The sequence below is a fragment of the Camelus dromedarius genome, chromosome 14, assembly GCF_036321535.1.
Source record: "Camelus dromedarius isolate mCamDro1 chromosome 14, mCamDro1.pat, whole genome shotgun sequence".
In the NCBI taxonomy this organism is placed as follows: Eukaryota; Metazoa; Chordata; class Mammalia; order Artiodactyla; family Camelidae; genus Camelus; species Camelus dromedarius.
In genome coordinates, this window is record NC_087449.1 from 15,699,150 (window position 1) to 15,715,903 (window position 16,754).

Below are 16,754 nucleotides of genomic sequence, written 5' to 3' on the forward strand. Positions count from 1 at the left end.
TCAAAATATAAGATTCACATACTCTTTTGCCCACTTACACATATAAACATGAATAATCATGGATTTCAAAGATAGTTAAGTCCACTGCACCCCTCCTACCAGTATTCACAGGCCAGTGGCATTTTTAGGTTTCATCTATGTTGTAGCATGTTATCAGTACTTCGTTCCTTCTTATTGCTATAGTATGGATATACCAAATTTTATTTATTCACTCATTGGTTGATGTACATTTGTTTCCACTTTTTGGTTATTACCAATAATAATGGTATGGACATTCATGTACAAGTTTTTATCTGTCTTGAGTATACACGTAGAGTGGAATTACTGGGTCCTATACGAACTCTATGTTTCACTTCTTGAGGAATTGTTAAACTGCAAAGCAGCTGCACCATTTTATATTCCCACCAGCAATGTATGAGGGTTCTAATTTCTTCATATCTTCACCAACCCTTGTTATCGTCTTTCTATTTTATCTATCCTACTGGATAGGAACTGGTGTCTCACTGTGGTTTTGACTTGCTTTCCCCTAATGACTAATGATGGACATCTTCTCATGTATTTATTGGCCATTTGTATGTCTTCTTTGGGGAAATGTCAATTCAAATCCTTAGTCTATTTTTTAACAAGGTTATTTATAATTATTATGTTGTCTCTCCATTACATTTAAATTTATCTTCTTATGTTAAATACTGCTCCTCAGAAAGGAAAAGAGAGGTTAATATACATGGAGTGCCTACTATGTGACATAGTACTAGGCATATATTATGCAGAGTGAGTGATAACAATCCTGAGCTCTAGAGTAAGTCCTGAATGCTGCTTTAAAAGTTACTAAAACATTTGAATAAGGGTCAGCCAAAAGCAAAACTATAAAACAAATGAAGGGCATCTCTTTCTAATTATTCATTCATATTTTCAAGCTTGCTTTCTCCTAGTTATCTCCTTTAAATCTAATTTCTCCTAACTCCTTTTTAGGGAAGTGCTTCTTAAATTTGAATATGTATATCAATTACCTGGGAATCTTGTTAAAACGCTGATTTTAGGTAGGTCTGAGGTAGGACCTGAGATTTTTTTTTTTTTTTTCTGAGATTCTATTTTTTAACTAGCTCCCTGATGATCCTACATTGCTGGTCAGTGGATCATATTTCAATTAAGAAAGTTTTAGGATATGAACTGATTGCTAAGATTTTAACCACAAGAGCTAACCTCAGGTACCAGGGCATTTTGCATTTTCACAGAGGAGCCTTAAAATTTATAACTGCTTTTAAATCTGAAGCATGAGCCTACGATAGTCAGGGGAATTGATCATTTTGAACCGGGGTCTTGTCTAGCGCCCATGTAAGAGGTGGTACTCCCATTCAGGAACAGGCCCTACTTGGCCACTTTCTTTAATGGAAATGTTTCTAAACTGACAATTAGAGCACACGCTTGTGACTACATAATATAGTTTGAGAACCTGATGTTTTAGTTGAAAATTTTCTTCCAGCATCAATTCATAATGAAAATAGAGAAACAGCTGAAAAGAACTGCAGTTACACAACTGGTTGAACTATATACATTTTGCTGTTTTGCTAAATAAAGGCACATATAATTATAACATAATCCTGATATAAACCGACTCTACTGAAACAGATAAACCTTGCAAACATTATGCTAAGAAGCCAAACACAAAACACATATTATATGATTCCATTTATATGAAAGGTCTGGAGTAGACAAATCTATAGAGATGGACAGCAGATTAGTAGTTACCTAGGTCTGGGTGAAGGGTGGATGGGGCTGATGGCTATTGGATATTGGGTTTCCTTTTCGGGTGACATGTTCTAAAATGTTCTAAAATTAGATTTTGGTAATGATTACACAACTGTGAATTAGCTAAAAAACATCGAACTGTTTCTTTTAAATGGGTGAATTATGTGGCATATGAATTTTATCTCAACAGAGCTGTTTAAAAATATAATCCATAAACACCAGAGCTAAAGATTAGAGTTTAGAAGAATGGGGTTCATATAAAGAGGCACACAGAATATCTTGATTTGCTTAGTCTTTGAGATAATTCAGAGCTGAGACTAGAGCATGTTTCCCTGATATTTAAATTCTAAGCTTCTATCTACCATTTCCACAACTTAAATTCTGGTCAGGTGAGCTGCGAGGTTGTTGTCTGGATTAGGAGAAGGGCACTGTAGCACTGTGAGTGAGAGCTGGATCCAACACTGGACAGCATATAAACACCTGCTCTACCATTTATTAGCTTTGTCACCTTGGACAAGTTACTTAACTTCTCTGGACCTCAATTTTTTTTTTCATCTGGAAAAGGAGGATTAAAATCCAAATGAGGATTAAGTCAATTGTCTGATTCCAAATGAGGTTCATAAGGGATTACTGTCTATTCATAAATTGGAGGCAGATCTGATCCCTGTTAGTCATAAAAAGTATGAGCACATTAGCTCTTTATTTACTTTTGGGGGGGTAGTTAGGTTTACTTCTTTATTTATTTTTAGAGGAGGTACTGGGGACTGAACCCTGGACCTTGTGTATGCTAAGCATGTGCTCTACCACTTGAGCTATACCCTCTCCACTACCTCTTTAAAAAATAAAGAGAAGGAAACCACATTTTATAATTCCAAGGATTCACTTGTTTGTGCCTTTGGGGAAAAAAAACTCAAGCTATTTTAAAAGAAATAACTTAAGAGTCAGAAGCTTCTTGGTAAACAAAACTCTATCCTGAAACATTCAGATGATTTAGTTAAGAATGAACTGGAACAACATCAACATTTCCTTGAAATTGGAGATAAATTCTGAAATTACTGGGAAGCATTTCTGAAACAGTGCTTGGATAAGTGTTTACAATCTGAAAATGGGTAAGGGAGGATAGAAAAAAATTCAACTATGAAAATAATGTTATCACCTGCACAAAGTGTCTATGAAACTATGCCTTTCTGTGAAAAATAAAACTCCACAACCCCTACACAGTATATATCACATCATCTCAGACATGCTTTTCTCTTTGCTAGTCAGTTGTCTAAAGCTACAGATAATTGATTTGTCTTCTGATAACAGTAGAGGCTACTGCATGAAACACCAAAGCTTAACAGCTTTTTAAACTTATTTGACTAAATATGAAGTGCTGTACACTTGGGGGTGCTTGCGTGTGTGTGTGTGTATGTACTGAGCTCACATACATGCATTGTATCTCCGTGGGTTCTGATGCCCAGATACTACGTGTCATATAAAGTTATACTTGAATCATTTAATGTTGCTTTAATTGTTATCTGTAGCTATATCTGGGCCTTAGATAGTAACACATTCTGTTTCTGTTTGGTTTCTGAATATTGTTCTGCATCTTATGGCTGTAAGCCCTATTTTAGCAATACATATAAAAGTCATAAGGGAGTAATTGTTCTTTGATTTACAAGATTGCAGATTTGAAGTCAGATAACCAGGTTTGAACTGTATCCATTTCATTTATTTATTATTTGTGTGGTCCTGTAAAAGCCATTCAGTTTCTTAATCCTCAGTTTCCTCATTGTGAAACTGAGTCTAATGGCAACCACCTCACAGGAGAACCAAATGCCGAATGCATGTGAATGATAGAGAACTACCAAATGTTAGCTAATATTTTTTCATTTTCCATGCGTGAGGGAGCATATGACTCATGTGCCCTCTGGACTCAAAGGGGAGAGAAGGCTTTAATGCACATTTATTGATTGCTGACAGGATGTCAGCCCTTGTATAAAGCAGCATATGCGTATGTGCTGATAGATGGATAAATCAGCCAGGGAGAAGTAGAGAGACCCAGGACAACCAATATTTGCCTGCTTTTTAAAGCACAGTAAATCTAAATCTGAGTCTCACACTGCAGTCAGCATGTCTAGGAGTCCACAGCACATGTTCTCTTCCATTATTGAAGGAGACAGCTGCCTAGTCAATGTAAATTTTATTGTAAAATTGCATAACAGAATTCACAATTATGGGAGGACAAACACTTGTGACACTAATGGAGGGTCTGAATTTGATATGTGTAGACAAAGAGGCCTGTCAGAGTTAGCATCCTTTATTGTTTCACAGGAAAAGGTGGGCAGTGAAAGTGACTACTAATAAAAGGAAACTCCCACTGATCCATTGCCACCATCTCTGCTAATCAAGAGTAAAAGGTAGGACTGGAAAAAGCATCTGAGTTTTTGGTACAGTGAGTAAATACTATATGTGTACTTCACTCTATTGTACTCAACCTTTCTGCACCATTTGATACCCAGAATCCTTTATCTACTGAAATTCTCTATACCCCTAATTATAGTGGTACTACAAAATCCTTGTTTCCCTCATACCACTCTGACCAATTCTTCGTCTCCTCAGCGGCTGTTCAGTAATTCCTAAAGTCTCTGTGGATGCTCTCTTGAGTTTAGTCTCTGGACATGTATTAGACCCAATTTACAAATTTCAGCTATTGTTATGGTTTCAAATATCACATATAATTTCAAAAAAAACTAACATTAAGTCCCAACCTCTCCACTGAATGCTAGTTGCATATTCCTAAACAAGTAACAAACATCTCCAGTTGAAAATTTGGATGTTATCAGCAAATAAACATGTCTGGAGCTAATTGATTTTTCCTCAAAATTGAATCCTTTGTCCAATCCTTTATTTTTGTCTGTTTAATCATCATATCATCACTCTGGAATCCATACTAAATATTGAGGTCAAAGAAATTTACTTCAACATGTTATTTATCATGTCTCCAATCATTCTCTTGCTCAAAACGTCTCAATGGTTCCTCATTTCTTATTGGAAAAAAATCCCATTGGCTGTAAGTGTCTTTAAAGAGTGAGAACTTCCGTATTCTTATCTGTTTATCTACCACACCACCTAGTCTTGTGTGGCATACACTGTCAACTGTAACAGTTGCTTACTGAATTGAACTCCTTGGACTTCTGTTTTCAATCTCCTTAGTCTGGTCCATTCCTAATACTCAGATCCTACAGGCACTCTTCACAATCTGATTCATGCTGTTATTCTTTCACTCTCTCCTAAACGTGCTCAGCTAATTTCTCCTTTTCTTTTTTGGACATGATTCCTCTTCTATTCTCTGTCTAGTTCTTACCACTCCTCAAACTTCAGCCCAATTTCAAACCACCTCTCATAAATCCTTCCCTAACTCTTCTAGTTCACATTGATCTCAATTCCGAGTGAAATCCTAACACTTCTAATTTTGTGTTCTTTGCCATTCCTTGCTATGTAGTTATCGCATTTCTAATTATTCCTAATTATCAAACCCGTTCTGATCTTTGACTCTTTCCTCTTTCATACTTAGGAATATATTGCTATTTTACTTTTGAATTGGTTATATAAATTTTTCTGTGTGTTCATTTTGTGTGTCCAGCTACACTCTAAAGCCTTCAGTGGGGAAAACTGTTTCACATTTTCTTGTATCACTTCCATGTTCTAACATAATACTATGGAAAAAGGAGAGACTCAAAAATATTTATTAAATGGATGAATGAATGTGACGGAAAACTATATTAAAAGTGTATATTTGTTGCAATCAATAGCTTTGAAATAAATAATTCAAAGAAAAAATCTGCATTTTGAATATGATGTTTCTAGTTTTTTGGATACCATTTTCCTTTATGGTTTGATCTGTAACTTAATTAGTTCATTAGATAAGAAGATAAAAAGGCTAATGGATATGCACCTGTTTTATGCTATATCCATGACTGACTACAAAAGTCATTAAATGTTACACCACAGTTAATGAAGTATGTTAACGAACCCATGGAGAAGGGCAAGACAAGAGTAGAGAACAAGTTGGAATTATTTTTGAAAAGTTTGCCCCGAGGCTGGTAGAATGGATATGATAGTTCCTTCCATACTATGATTTACAAAGCAAGAAAGCAGTTATTTGAACAGGAGATGAAGAGACCAATCTATTAACCATCTTGCTTTTGGCCCTGCTGTGATTCTATCACTCACAAATGTAACCAGCTTAGCATTAGACAAAAAGTGTTGCAAAACACATTCTATGATTTTCCTGGCATTAAGAGATTGAATGTGTTTCACTGGTACTTAATATCTACCTCATCAATTCTTCTACTTTCTAATGTTTACCTTTCATTTGCTTTATCACTGACTTTAGTTGGTTCCTTTTTTTGGAAAACATCTATACTTAAGCGATTCTAATAGGATTTAGTAACACATTTAGTAACTCCTCTCCTCATAAGTAAGATAAATTCACTTATATTTATAAGGAATATCATCAAAAGATTTATTTTCTGGGAAATAAGATGATAAAGTAAAGGGTGAAAATGTTAACATGATGGAAACTATTTCACTCTCACTGAGATATGTTAACATTTATTGAACGTAAGAGCCCCTTGAAGTGACACTGTTAAAAGTGATGATCCACACTTGTTTTATAGGTTTTATGTATGATTTTGTATGCAGCCTTACTTGTTCACAGTTGTGTGCATATGTGTATATGTGCATGTGTGTTAGTGAAGAAAGTACAATTTAACTTGCAACATGACTAAAAGGGAGAAATAGATACTTAATAAGACTTCTCATTTACCATACTGTTGAGCTTACATGTGGTTAGTATAATAGAGTGTGAAAATCATAGAATTTTGAGTAAAATGACCAGGATTCCAGATGTGGCCTTTTTTCCTCAATGACTTTGTAATTTGTAAAGACAATTAATGTACAAGAGCCTTGGTTTTATATCTATTAAGGGCAGTGATAATAAAAATTATTTCATGAGTATTTGTGAATTAAATTAAATAACACAAATTAAAGTGCTTTACATATATGAAATTAATATTTCAACAATTTAAAATTAAGATAAGATCCAGAGTCCTTCCCATGGCCTTTAAAGCACTCTGCAGTCTGGTTTGTAACCACCCATCTGACCACATCTCTACCACTACACCTCTAGCTCAAACCACATTAATGACTTTGGCTCACTCATGCCTCTCAAATACACTTAGCTATCTTCTGCCTCAGGGCCTTTGCATGTGCTGTTATATATATTATACATAGTTTTACTATATAGGTTATTTAAAATTGTGCCCATTTTTGCTATTTTTATTTTACCTCATTTCATTATTTTTGTAATACTTATTATTGACATTATATGATAGTTTTTCCTTATTGTCTGTCTCATTCTCGTCTACTAAACTAAAAGAAAAAATTACCTATCTTATCTGCTACTGTTAGCTCAGCAACTATGCAGTAACTGGTACACAACGGATGCTTAAAAAATCAAATAATGCATGAGTGAATGAATGAATAATCTTTCACTGAGTTCTTACTCTGAAGCAATCTGCAAAGTGCTTCCTATGGATTATCTAATTTAATCATACAATAGGCTTATTACTATTACTATTTTCTAAATGGAGTAAACAGAGATATCAGAAGGTATAGTAACTTCTTGAGGTAAACATAGCAAGTGGAGGAAACTGGACTGCCTGTCTCCAGAATCTATGCTCTTAATCACTGCTATATGGTCTCTGTGTCCATCAATTGATGTCTGATTACACTGTTACAAAACAGACTGACTTGACTACCAAAAGACATTTGTATAGCTTTATTTGATGCCCCAAAGAAATGTGCGCATTCAGTAGTTAAAAATTAAATCAACTCTTAGGATCTCAAAAGCCAGCATTTGAAAACAGTTGGAAAAGAGAATCCAAAGCGGCAAATTTGTTTTCTCAGGGGACCAAGGTGTGACTTACCTCCAGGTGACCAGCTATGGTAGCAATATGCAGAGCAGTGAGGCCACCATATCCAACCTGCTGTATGTCAGCTCCACTGTGAAGCAGGGAAGTGATCAGTTCTGCACTATCCTGTAAGGAAACACATCTTCAGTGTTACTTTTCTCTTAATAGGAGGTTTGAACACTGTGCAACAAGATGTATTGATTCCCTGACTGGCAGTCAGTTTAGGCGCTCACAGAAAACTTAAGTGTGATTTCTGGTGTAAGTACGCATGAGATAGCAGAAAGCAGCTCTCAGATGACTGAAACACATGACAGGCTGCACAGTTACAGTCAACCCTTCAGCACTTGATCATGAAAGACAGAAAGGGCATTTACCTGTGGTGAGGCTCTTGCAAACTCAAGTCACTCTTAGACGTAGGTCACTCCAATGAGTGTACTATCTCCAGCAGCTGCAGTATTGAACTGGCTGTAGTGGACCATTTCATGGTAGAGTTCAGGAACTGCTTCTCTAATACATATGAGTCATGGGTTCTATACATAATTAATGACACATAGTGTCATGGGCCCTAAACATAATTAATTGGTGGTATCTTTCTCAAGGTGATTTGTTAAAATGTTATCACTCCATGAAAATCTTTGAAGCACTATTTGAGCATTTAAGTTAGAATTAATGACCAAAGTAACCCTTACTTTCTTCATACTATTATTTGTGTTATATTTCTGTCTTTGCAGAGACATGGAACTTTTTAATCATATTGATAGAAATTAGCATCCACTGAATTTTTATAATGTAATTAACCTTTCATGAGCATTGACTTACTTAAACCTGGCATATGGCAGGACTTCAAAAATAGTTATTGATAAATAAAAGACAAATAAAAAATAAAATATTCCTCTAACCAATCCTATGAAAAAATACTATTATAAACCTCATTTTATAAATCAGAACACTCAAAAGAGTAATGTGGAGGGTCATGTATTCACAAAACTCCAGATTTTAACTGGAATACAAAGAAAGGTCTTCATATTTAACTCTCTCCCTCAAAGGAAGAATTCAAACCACAACTTCTATAACACTTGGCCCATCAACATCTCAAACACACCCAGTTGCAAAAAAGTCATATTCATGGGGTAGGCATTGCATTTATGCATATATATACGTATATATATATGTATGTATGTGTGTGTGTATAATTTAAATTACTATTGGTTAAAAAAGTCCTCCCATAAAAAGCAAAGTTTGATTTCTTAACACCGTTGCACATAAGTTAAGGTCTAGGAGAAGTTGTAAAGGCTAAAAAAAACTTCGGCAAAGAACTTCAAATAGCAAAATTAATGTTATAGTTTCCAAATCTTCCCCTATGTATACCTGCTCTAGCAAGAAAGTTAAATAATGATTTCATCTTCCTTTACTGTTTCATTGGCTCCTTCTGCTCAGTCTAGAGATTTCGGTTTCCTCCGTTCTAAAAAAAATGCCATTTTTTTTCCCCACTGAAGCAAAGCTAATTTTATCTATATCCTTGTCTTCATTTTCAAAGTTTGTAGAAAAAGTTGTTGACACTCACTGCTGACAGCTCTGACCTCATTTCTTTAGTAATCTCTAGGTACATACACCCAAATCTTGCATAAATTCCAACTAAGTTGATCATACTCCTTAAACACTGGAACTTGCTTTTTCTAACACTATCCCTTCACAGTAAGGACCATTTATTCCCCTTTTCCTTGCCTTATATTATTAAAAGAAATCATCTGAGACATAAGTCTCACCACTACTCAGAAATCACCTCCTGAGTTTCAGAAGGTAACCTCTGTTTACCAAACCCAATGTCAATCATCTTCCCCCTCTGTATAGTCAGATCATCTCTTTCTTCTTGAAATCCATGTCTCTTTTGCTTTCCTAAAACATATATTCCTGGTTTCCCTCTCTTTTCCTCTCCTTTGTTTCTGTTTGTCTCCAAAAATTGGGTCATTTAGTTTAGCCCTAAGTCATTTTCTCATTCTAAAAGCCCCCTTTGGTAATTCTTACACAATCTGGTAACTTTATCTTTGGTCCTGACTTCTCTGCTAAGTCCAAACCCCATATATCAATGGCATCCCAAATTAAAAATTAAAAATTGCTCTTGTAAATACTATTCATAATTTTCCCAGTGTGATCTGTCATCTCCTAGCATTCCTTATTTATATTAATGGTGCTTTCTTGTTCCAAATGACCTTGAATCCCTTCAACTCAGTCAGTATCAAAATTCTGCTGGGTTGAACTCATTAGTACCTCTCATATTTCTTCTTATTTCTAACATCACCCTCCATTTTACATAGCCTCCTAATTAGGCAAGGTGACTAAGCCTTTTTTCATGGCAGTCCCTCCTCCACACTGCTATTAGATACATTTTATTACACACAGTTTTGACCACATCATTCTACTTTTCAGTAAGCCTTTGATGTACTCAACAAATACTTCTTGAGTATATAAATATACTCATATCATATGTTTGTGAAACATTGAGCAGTGGGGACACTGCAGTAAGATAGTTAAAGCCCTGCTTTCATGGAACTTATGTGTGTATAAGTGATAGGAGAGAGAGAAAATAAACAAATAAGAAAATATTATAGTGTCATAAAGTACCAATGGTTTTAAGATGAAACAGGCAAATGATAACATGGATTGAGTAGTCAGGGAAAGCTTCACTGAGGAGGTGGACTTTGAGAAAAATGATAAATACCAAAAAGGGGAAGTCCAAGTCACATTTTCAAGGATGAGCATTAAAGGACAGGGAGTAGCTAGTGTAATAGTCCTAAAATGGAAATAAGCTTAGTGTATTTAAGGCTAGCATTGAGTATAAGGATTAAAAAAAAAAAAAGAAAAGTAATGTGCAAGATGAGGTCAGAGATACCCGACTTGGTAGGGCTTTGCAGGCATTGTATTGGGTGTTCAAATTTTTCCAAGTGCAATATTTTGCAGGAGAATGACATGATACTGAGATAGAAAAGAATCAGGAAAAGATAGGTTCTGAGGTAGGATTAAAATGTTTTGTTTCTCCATGTTAAAGTTGAGATACTTATAGTGCAAGGTTAAGACTGTGCGTACCAGAATTAGCCTCCCTAGTTAGAGTCCCAGCTCTGTTAAGGACTATGTAAACTAGGGCAAGTTACATAACTCCTTTACACTAATTTCTTTGGTTATCAAAAAAGGGAACAAAAACCATATCCACCCAATTCGAAAAAAAATATAAACTGTATATCCACAATTGTTGTGATAAAGCATACACAGCACTTAAAAGGTACCTGCCCAAACAATACTCAATAAGCTCATTACCAATGGACATGGGAGTCTGGGGCTCAGTGTGAGTGGAAACTTCCAAATAAGATGACTCTCTTATCTTTCTCATTTTACTTTACCTCCTCCACATACTTGACGTCTGCTTTGCTAGTTACCCATGGAAATAATCAAAGGAATAAAACATAGGAAAACTCTGAACCAGTACTGGAAATTAGGAAATGTCTACTAGTTCTGCCTTCTCCAGAAATAAGCAATTCACAGGAATTTACTCCAACCTCATGAATAACCTTTAATTTGAATGGTGAGGGCTAAAGATATGAGTAGTCTCTGAGATAAATGGGAAAGACATCATCCTAAAACATTTTTCCCTGCAGATGGACAGGTTTTTAAATGCAAGGAGGTGAAGAAATATTTTTAAGCATAAAATAATTTTTTTAAATATAGGGAAATATGATAAATTTGAGCAAATGAAAGTATTAGAAAAACACAGTATTATAAGATAAACGACAAATTGGAGAAATATTCACAATGTATAAAACTGACAAGTGGTTTGTATATTTAATATATGAAGAACTTGTACAAATCAGTAGAAAGATGGATACTCTTTAATTCAACAAATATTTATTAATGAATATCTACCTTATGATAAGCACCATACTAGGCTAAATTTTAAAAAATATATAAAAATCATGGAGCATACGAAATATTTATCTGTCAGGCAGATTCTTATAAACACACATTCATCCTTTCCTCAATTGTCTGTATTTTTTCTTATTTAGCCAGAATTTGTGGAACTCAAGAGAAAGTATTCCTTCAGAATAGGCAAATAGTGTGATCAAAAGTAAAAAGTACTAAATTATCCTGAAACTAGATACTAAAATATCTTGATTGGACTTCTCAAGTTGACCTCTGATTGATCTAAATATATTTTTATTAACTACTATAAAAATAGAACTCTTACCTTACCAAGCTATGCTAAAATATATCAAAACAATGATTGCTACTTATAAATTATTTACTGTGGGCTATGTACCATATAAAATGTTTTATCTACATAATTTCTTTCAAGCTTTACAATTGACCTATGAGAAAAATATTAGCTCTATTTTTATAGTTGATGATGGTCAGGCTCAAGAATTTAAAGTACTTACAGAACCTTAAAAAGTTTGTAAGTGTTGGAGGCACATGAGGCAGCCATGCTATAAGTGTTGGAGCTACATACAGACTTAGGTCTGTTTGACTCCATGCTTCACTTTTGACTTTCTATAGTGCTTTCACTGATCTCTTCTTGGTTCAAATCCCAAGGAAATAGTTGAGAGAATATACTTTTTGTTTTTTTTGTATTTTGTTGTATTTAACTGACAAGTCCCAAATATTTCTCCCCTACCCTACAGGAATATTATACTTTAATGGAACAATTTTAAAAATCAGTAATACAGGACATATCTCCTGGAAAGGAAATTTATAGAAAATAAAGATATTAGGCAAATTTTAAATATTATAAAGCTGATCTCACTTATTGCTTGTACTCCACAATATATAAAAAGTGTCTAAGGGCAAGTTTTTTTTTTTTAAAGACTTTTGAACACTTTTTTTTAAAGACATTTGCATTAGACAGTATTCTGGGGAACTGACAGGTTTTCCCCATCTAACCAACTTTGCAATGTTATTATTCAGTGGGAAACATAGAAGGATTCTAAAGTGTGGGGTAAGTAAGCCTCAATAATGCATTAATGTATACAATATTTATTATTTTCAAACAAAAGAAAATCCTTGTGTGGAAGAGTGAGGATTGGAGAAAAAAAAATCAGTCCAGCTATCTCCTTGAAAAGATAGAATTGGGAGTACAATAGACCTCTGAAGATTTATGTAATGGATGAAAAATTTTTGTAGTGGTAGTAACTCTGACTTTGCCCTATGCATAAAACTCTAATACAGCTCTACTATCTGCCTGTTGTTAGCTCTGTGATTGTTACTACAGATTAAGCCAGGATAAGTAACTATTAGTGTCAGAGAGCTCAGATTCTCTACCACCAAAAAACATACATTAATATATATATATATATTAATATATATTATATATATATACACACACACACACACACACACACACACATATGTATATATGTATATACACATATTTACACACAAGGGTTTTTTGCCAATTCTTTTCCAGAATAAAAGATTAAACTGGGATTGTATAATGTCTAAAATACAGCCTAAATGTCCATCAACAGATGACTGTATAAAGAAGACGTGGTATATTTATACAACAGAATACTATTCAGCCATAAAAACCAACAACATAATGTCATTTGCAGCAACATGGATGTTTCTGGAGAATGTCATTCTAAGTGAAGTAAGCCAGAAAGAGAAAGAAAAATACCATATGAGATCGCTCATATGTGGAATCTAAAAAAACAAAACAAAAACAAACAAACAAACAAACAAAGCATAAATACAAAACAGAAACAGACTCATAGACATAGAATACAAACTTGTGGTTGCCAAGGGGGTGGGGCGTGGGAAGGGACAGACTGGGATTTCAAAATTTGTAGATACTGACAGGCATATGTAGAACAGATAAGCAAGATTATATTGTATAGCACAGGGAAATATATACAAGATCTTGTGGTAGCTCACAGTGAAAAAAAATGTGACAATGTATATATATATGTTCATGCATAACTGAAAAATTGTGCTCTACACTGGAATTTGACACAACATTGTAAAATGACTATAACTCAATAAAAATGTAAAAAATAAAATAAAATAAAATAAAATAAAATAAAATAAAATAAAATACACTTTCTTTTGATTATGGAAATACATCCTCCAGAAGTTTTAAAACATGGCAAATATTCCTTTACAATTCTCCCATTTAGATGTGAAATCTATGTCCCTTCCCCTTGCATCTGGGTGGGTTGTGGCCAAAAGAATATGGCTGAAATGAGCTGTCTTTTTCCAAGGCTAGTTCACATGGCTTCCTCCTTATTTTCTGATAAACTTGCTCTGAGCTACAATGTCAGAAGTCGGACTAACCTGAGGCAGCCATGCTATAAGGAAACCCAGGCCACATGAAGAGGGTTCATAGCACATAAAGATTCTCCGATCAAATGACTCAGCTAAGACCAGCCTTACAGTCACCCCAGCCCAGGCACCAGACGTGTAAATCCTCCTGAGGATTCCAGTTCCCCAGCTGATGGAGTAACTCCGAGTCATTCATGTCTTCTCAGCTGAGGCCTTAAACATGATGGAGCAAAATTAAGCCATCCCCACCGTGTCTTGTCTGAATTTCTGAAAGGGGAATCTATGAGAATAACAAAATGATTGCTGTATCAGAGGACTAAGTTTGGGGTAGTCTGTTATGCCTCAATAGATAACCAAAATACCTCATAGCAGAAAATGCAGAAAATAAAGGAATAAATCAATTTAATAACCCATAGTCTTACCATATAATCACTATTATCATTTATGTGTGTGTTTATTTCCTGTCATTCTTTTTCCCAGGTATGTGCCTTCATAAAAGTAGAGCACAGACTAGCACAGCAAAGCAAACCTGTATTTGCATGCGGATGGCCACTTCCTACATTTGGAACATGTTTCTCAACCTCTTGCTCTGTGAGTTCTTTTTCTCTAATAAAATGAAGTTAATAATAGTATCAGTCTCATAGAGTTGTGAGTATTAAATCAAATAATGTAATGAATTTAGCACAATGTTTGACACAATTTTTATTATCACTGATCAGGTACACAGTTGAGCTCATACTGCACATAGAGGCAAGTAATCTCCCTTTTTCATTTAATATAAAATCATGAGCATTTGCCCATGTTTGGCAGATGTAGAGACATGTCACTCATATCTCCCCTCGAGACGAGTGTGCCAGGAGTGTGGTGAGCTGGCTGCCTCCCTCAACTAGCTTTTTCAGGATTCACTGCACTATGAGAGCTGAGACTACCATTTTCTCAGAGTGGCTCTCAGTCCGTGACTGAGAAAGAGGGTGGTAAAAGGCTTAGCCATTTCCACTCAATGTGACACTCTTCTGATAGGCACTTTTTGCTCTGGAGCTCCTACTGGGCAGCAGAGATTTGAGCCAGGCTGCACTGTGGTCTGACAGCTCCTCCTGACCAACCCTACTTCCTTCCTCTTCCTTTCACCATATCACTTCCACATAAATCCCTATCAGAGCCTGCTTTTCAAGAACTAAACTGGTACACCATATCATAAAATGTTTTCTTCCAGTGTACATTAGAATCAAAGCTGTGCTGGGATTTGAACGTGGGTCTTCTGACTGAGTCTAACGCATTTCTCAATAAGATATGTTACCCTCCATCCCCAACTACCCTTCTACTCCCAATTTTTTGCCTTTCATGTGCAAGCCCTTCACAGAATCTACTACCTGCTGTGTCTGTCTTACAGAACTGCAATGAGGATAAAATGTGATAATGTATGTGCAAATGTTCATCACCCCCATATCCTTGCAAGTATAATTTTATATATTTATGTTAAATGTATTGCCTCCAAGACTGACCTAACTATGAGAATATTCACCTTATTCCTTAGTCTACTCTGTCCCCAAAAATGTTGAATCATGAAATACCTCAATTTCTTCACCTATAAGATTTCAGAGTTGGGCTAAACTGTTTTCTGTAAAGTCTATCCAACTCTGATATTCTAGTGTTCCCTGAAGTGTCACATCAAGCTCCAAGGCAGAATTGAAATTGGTTTGGAAAGACGACGAATTTCTGAGTATGAAAATAGAGATGTATAAATAAACATTTTAATAATGTGCTTATCTAAGTAGTTTTTTCTTCATCAACCCAATTAACCCAGCACAGCAATTTTTACAGCCTGTTTGTGTTTGTAAAGAAAAGAAGTAACATAAGCAGTTTTGTAGTCTTCAAAGAACATTAAGGTTTCTTCTAGGACAAGGGACTCCATGGGGCTTCAGCGTGAAATGTATTTAGTTCCAGGCATAAAAATTTAATGGACTAGAGCTGCCTCATGAGTCATAGACATCTCCAATGAAAGGATCCATTAGTCAGTATAAAAATAACTGCTCATGAAAGCTCACACCTACATGCCTCTTGCTGAAATAATTCTGAATTTATCATCACAAAAGATATCAATTATTAAAGATCTCAGTGTGATGGAAATACTTGACTTTCCTTGAAATTTTGAAAAAAAGAAAGAAGAGAGAGAAGGAGTACACTCAGTACAGGTATTTTTCCCAGAGTAATGTCTCCAATTTTGCTTTTGACCTGTTTTTTTCTCATCAACTCTGTGATCCTTTTCCAGTTTCCCATAATCACTTTCCTCCTGCGGGATGCTTCCAGTTGCCCTTTGAATGTACTTGCTCTCTCTTTCAGTAATATAGTGGTGATTTAACAGGGAGGCTCTAATCAGAATCTCTGAGAGTTGGGGAAAAGGCAAATCTGTGTTGTTTGAAAAAGCAAATTGAAAAAATTTCTTTAATTTGCTTTCACTTAGATTTTATGTTTTTAACTGAAAAATATTTAAACAGACTGAATTTTTATGTTTATCCAAGTGTTAAGACCTCAAAAAAAGATTGAAAAACATCATTATAGAAATCATTCTGTGATCCTGCCACTTATCAAGACACTGCCCAATCTTTTGTCTTTTGAAAGAGCAATTAATAATCACTCCTTCCATTTTAAGTCTGTTTATTTTCAATCTATTTTTATACTTTCTACTCCCACAAATTCACTAAAATATCCCTTTACAGAGATATCTGACAATTTCTTAAT

General features: G+C 35.0%; 1 protein-coding gene across 1 annotated transcript in view; it reads right to left on the reverse strand.

The window, feature by feature from the left end:
* TNNI3K (TNNI3 interacting kinase) overlaps nt 1-16,754 on the reverse strand; it is a 258,488-nt gene that overhangs the window by 220,810 nt on the left and 20,924 nt on the right. Inside the window, exon 5 of the mRNA XM_010989036.3 lies at nt 7,725-7,835. Within this exon, the coding sequence (XP_010987338.1) occupies nt 7,725-7,835 (111 nt within the window). The remainder of the gene's footprint in view (nt 1-7,724; nt 7,836-16,754) is intronic.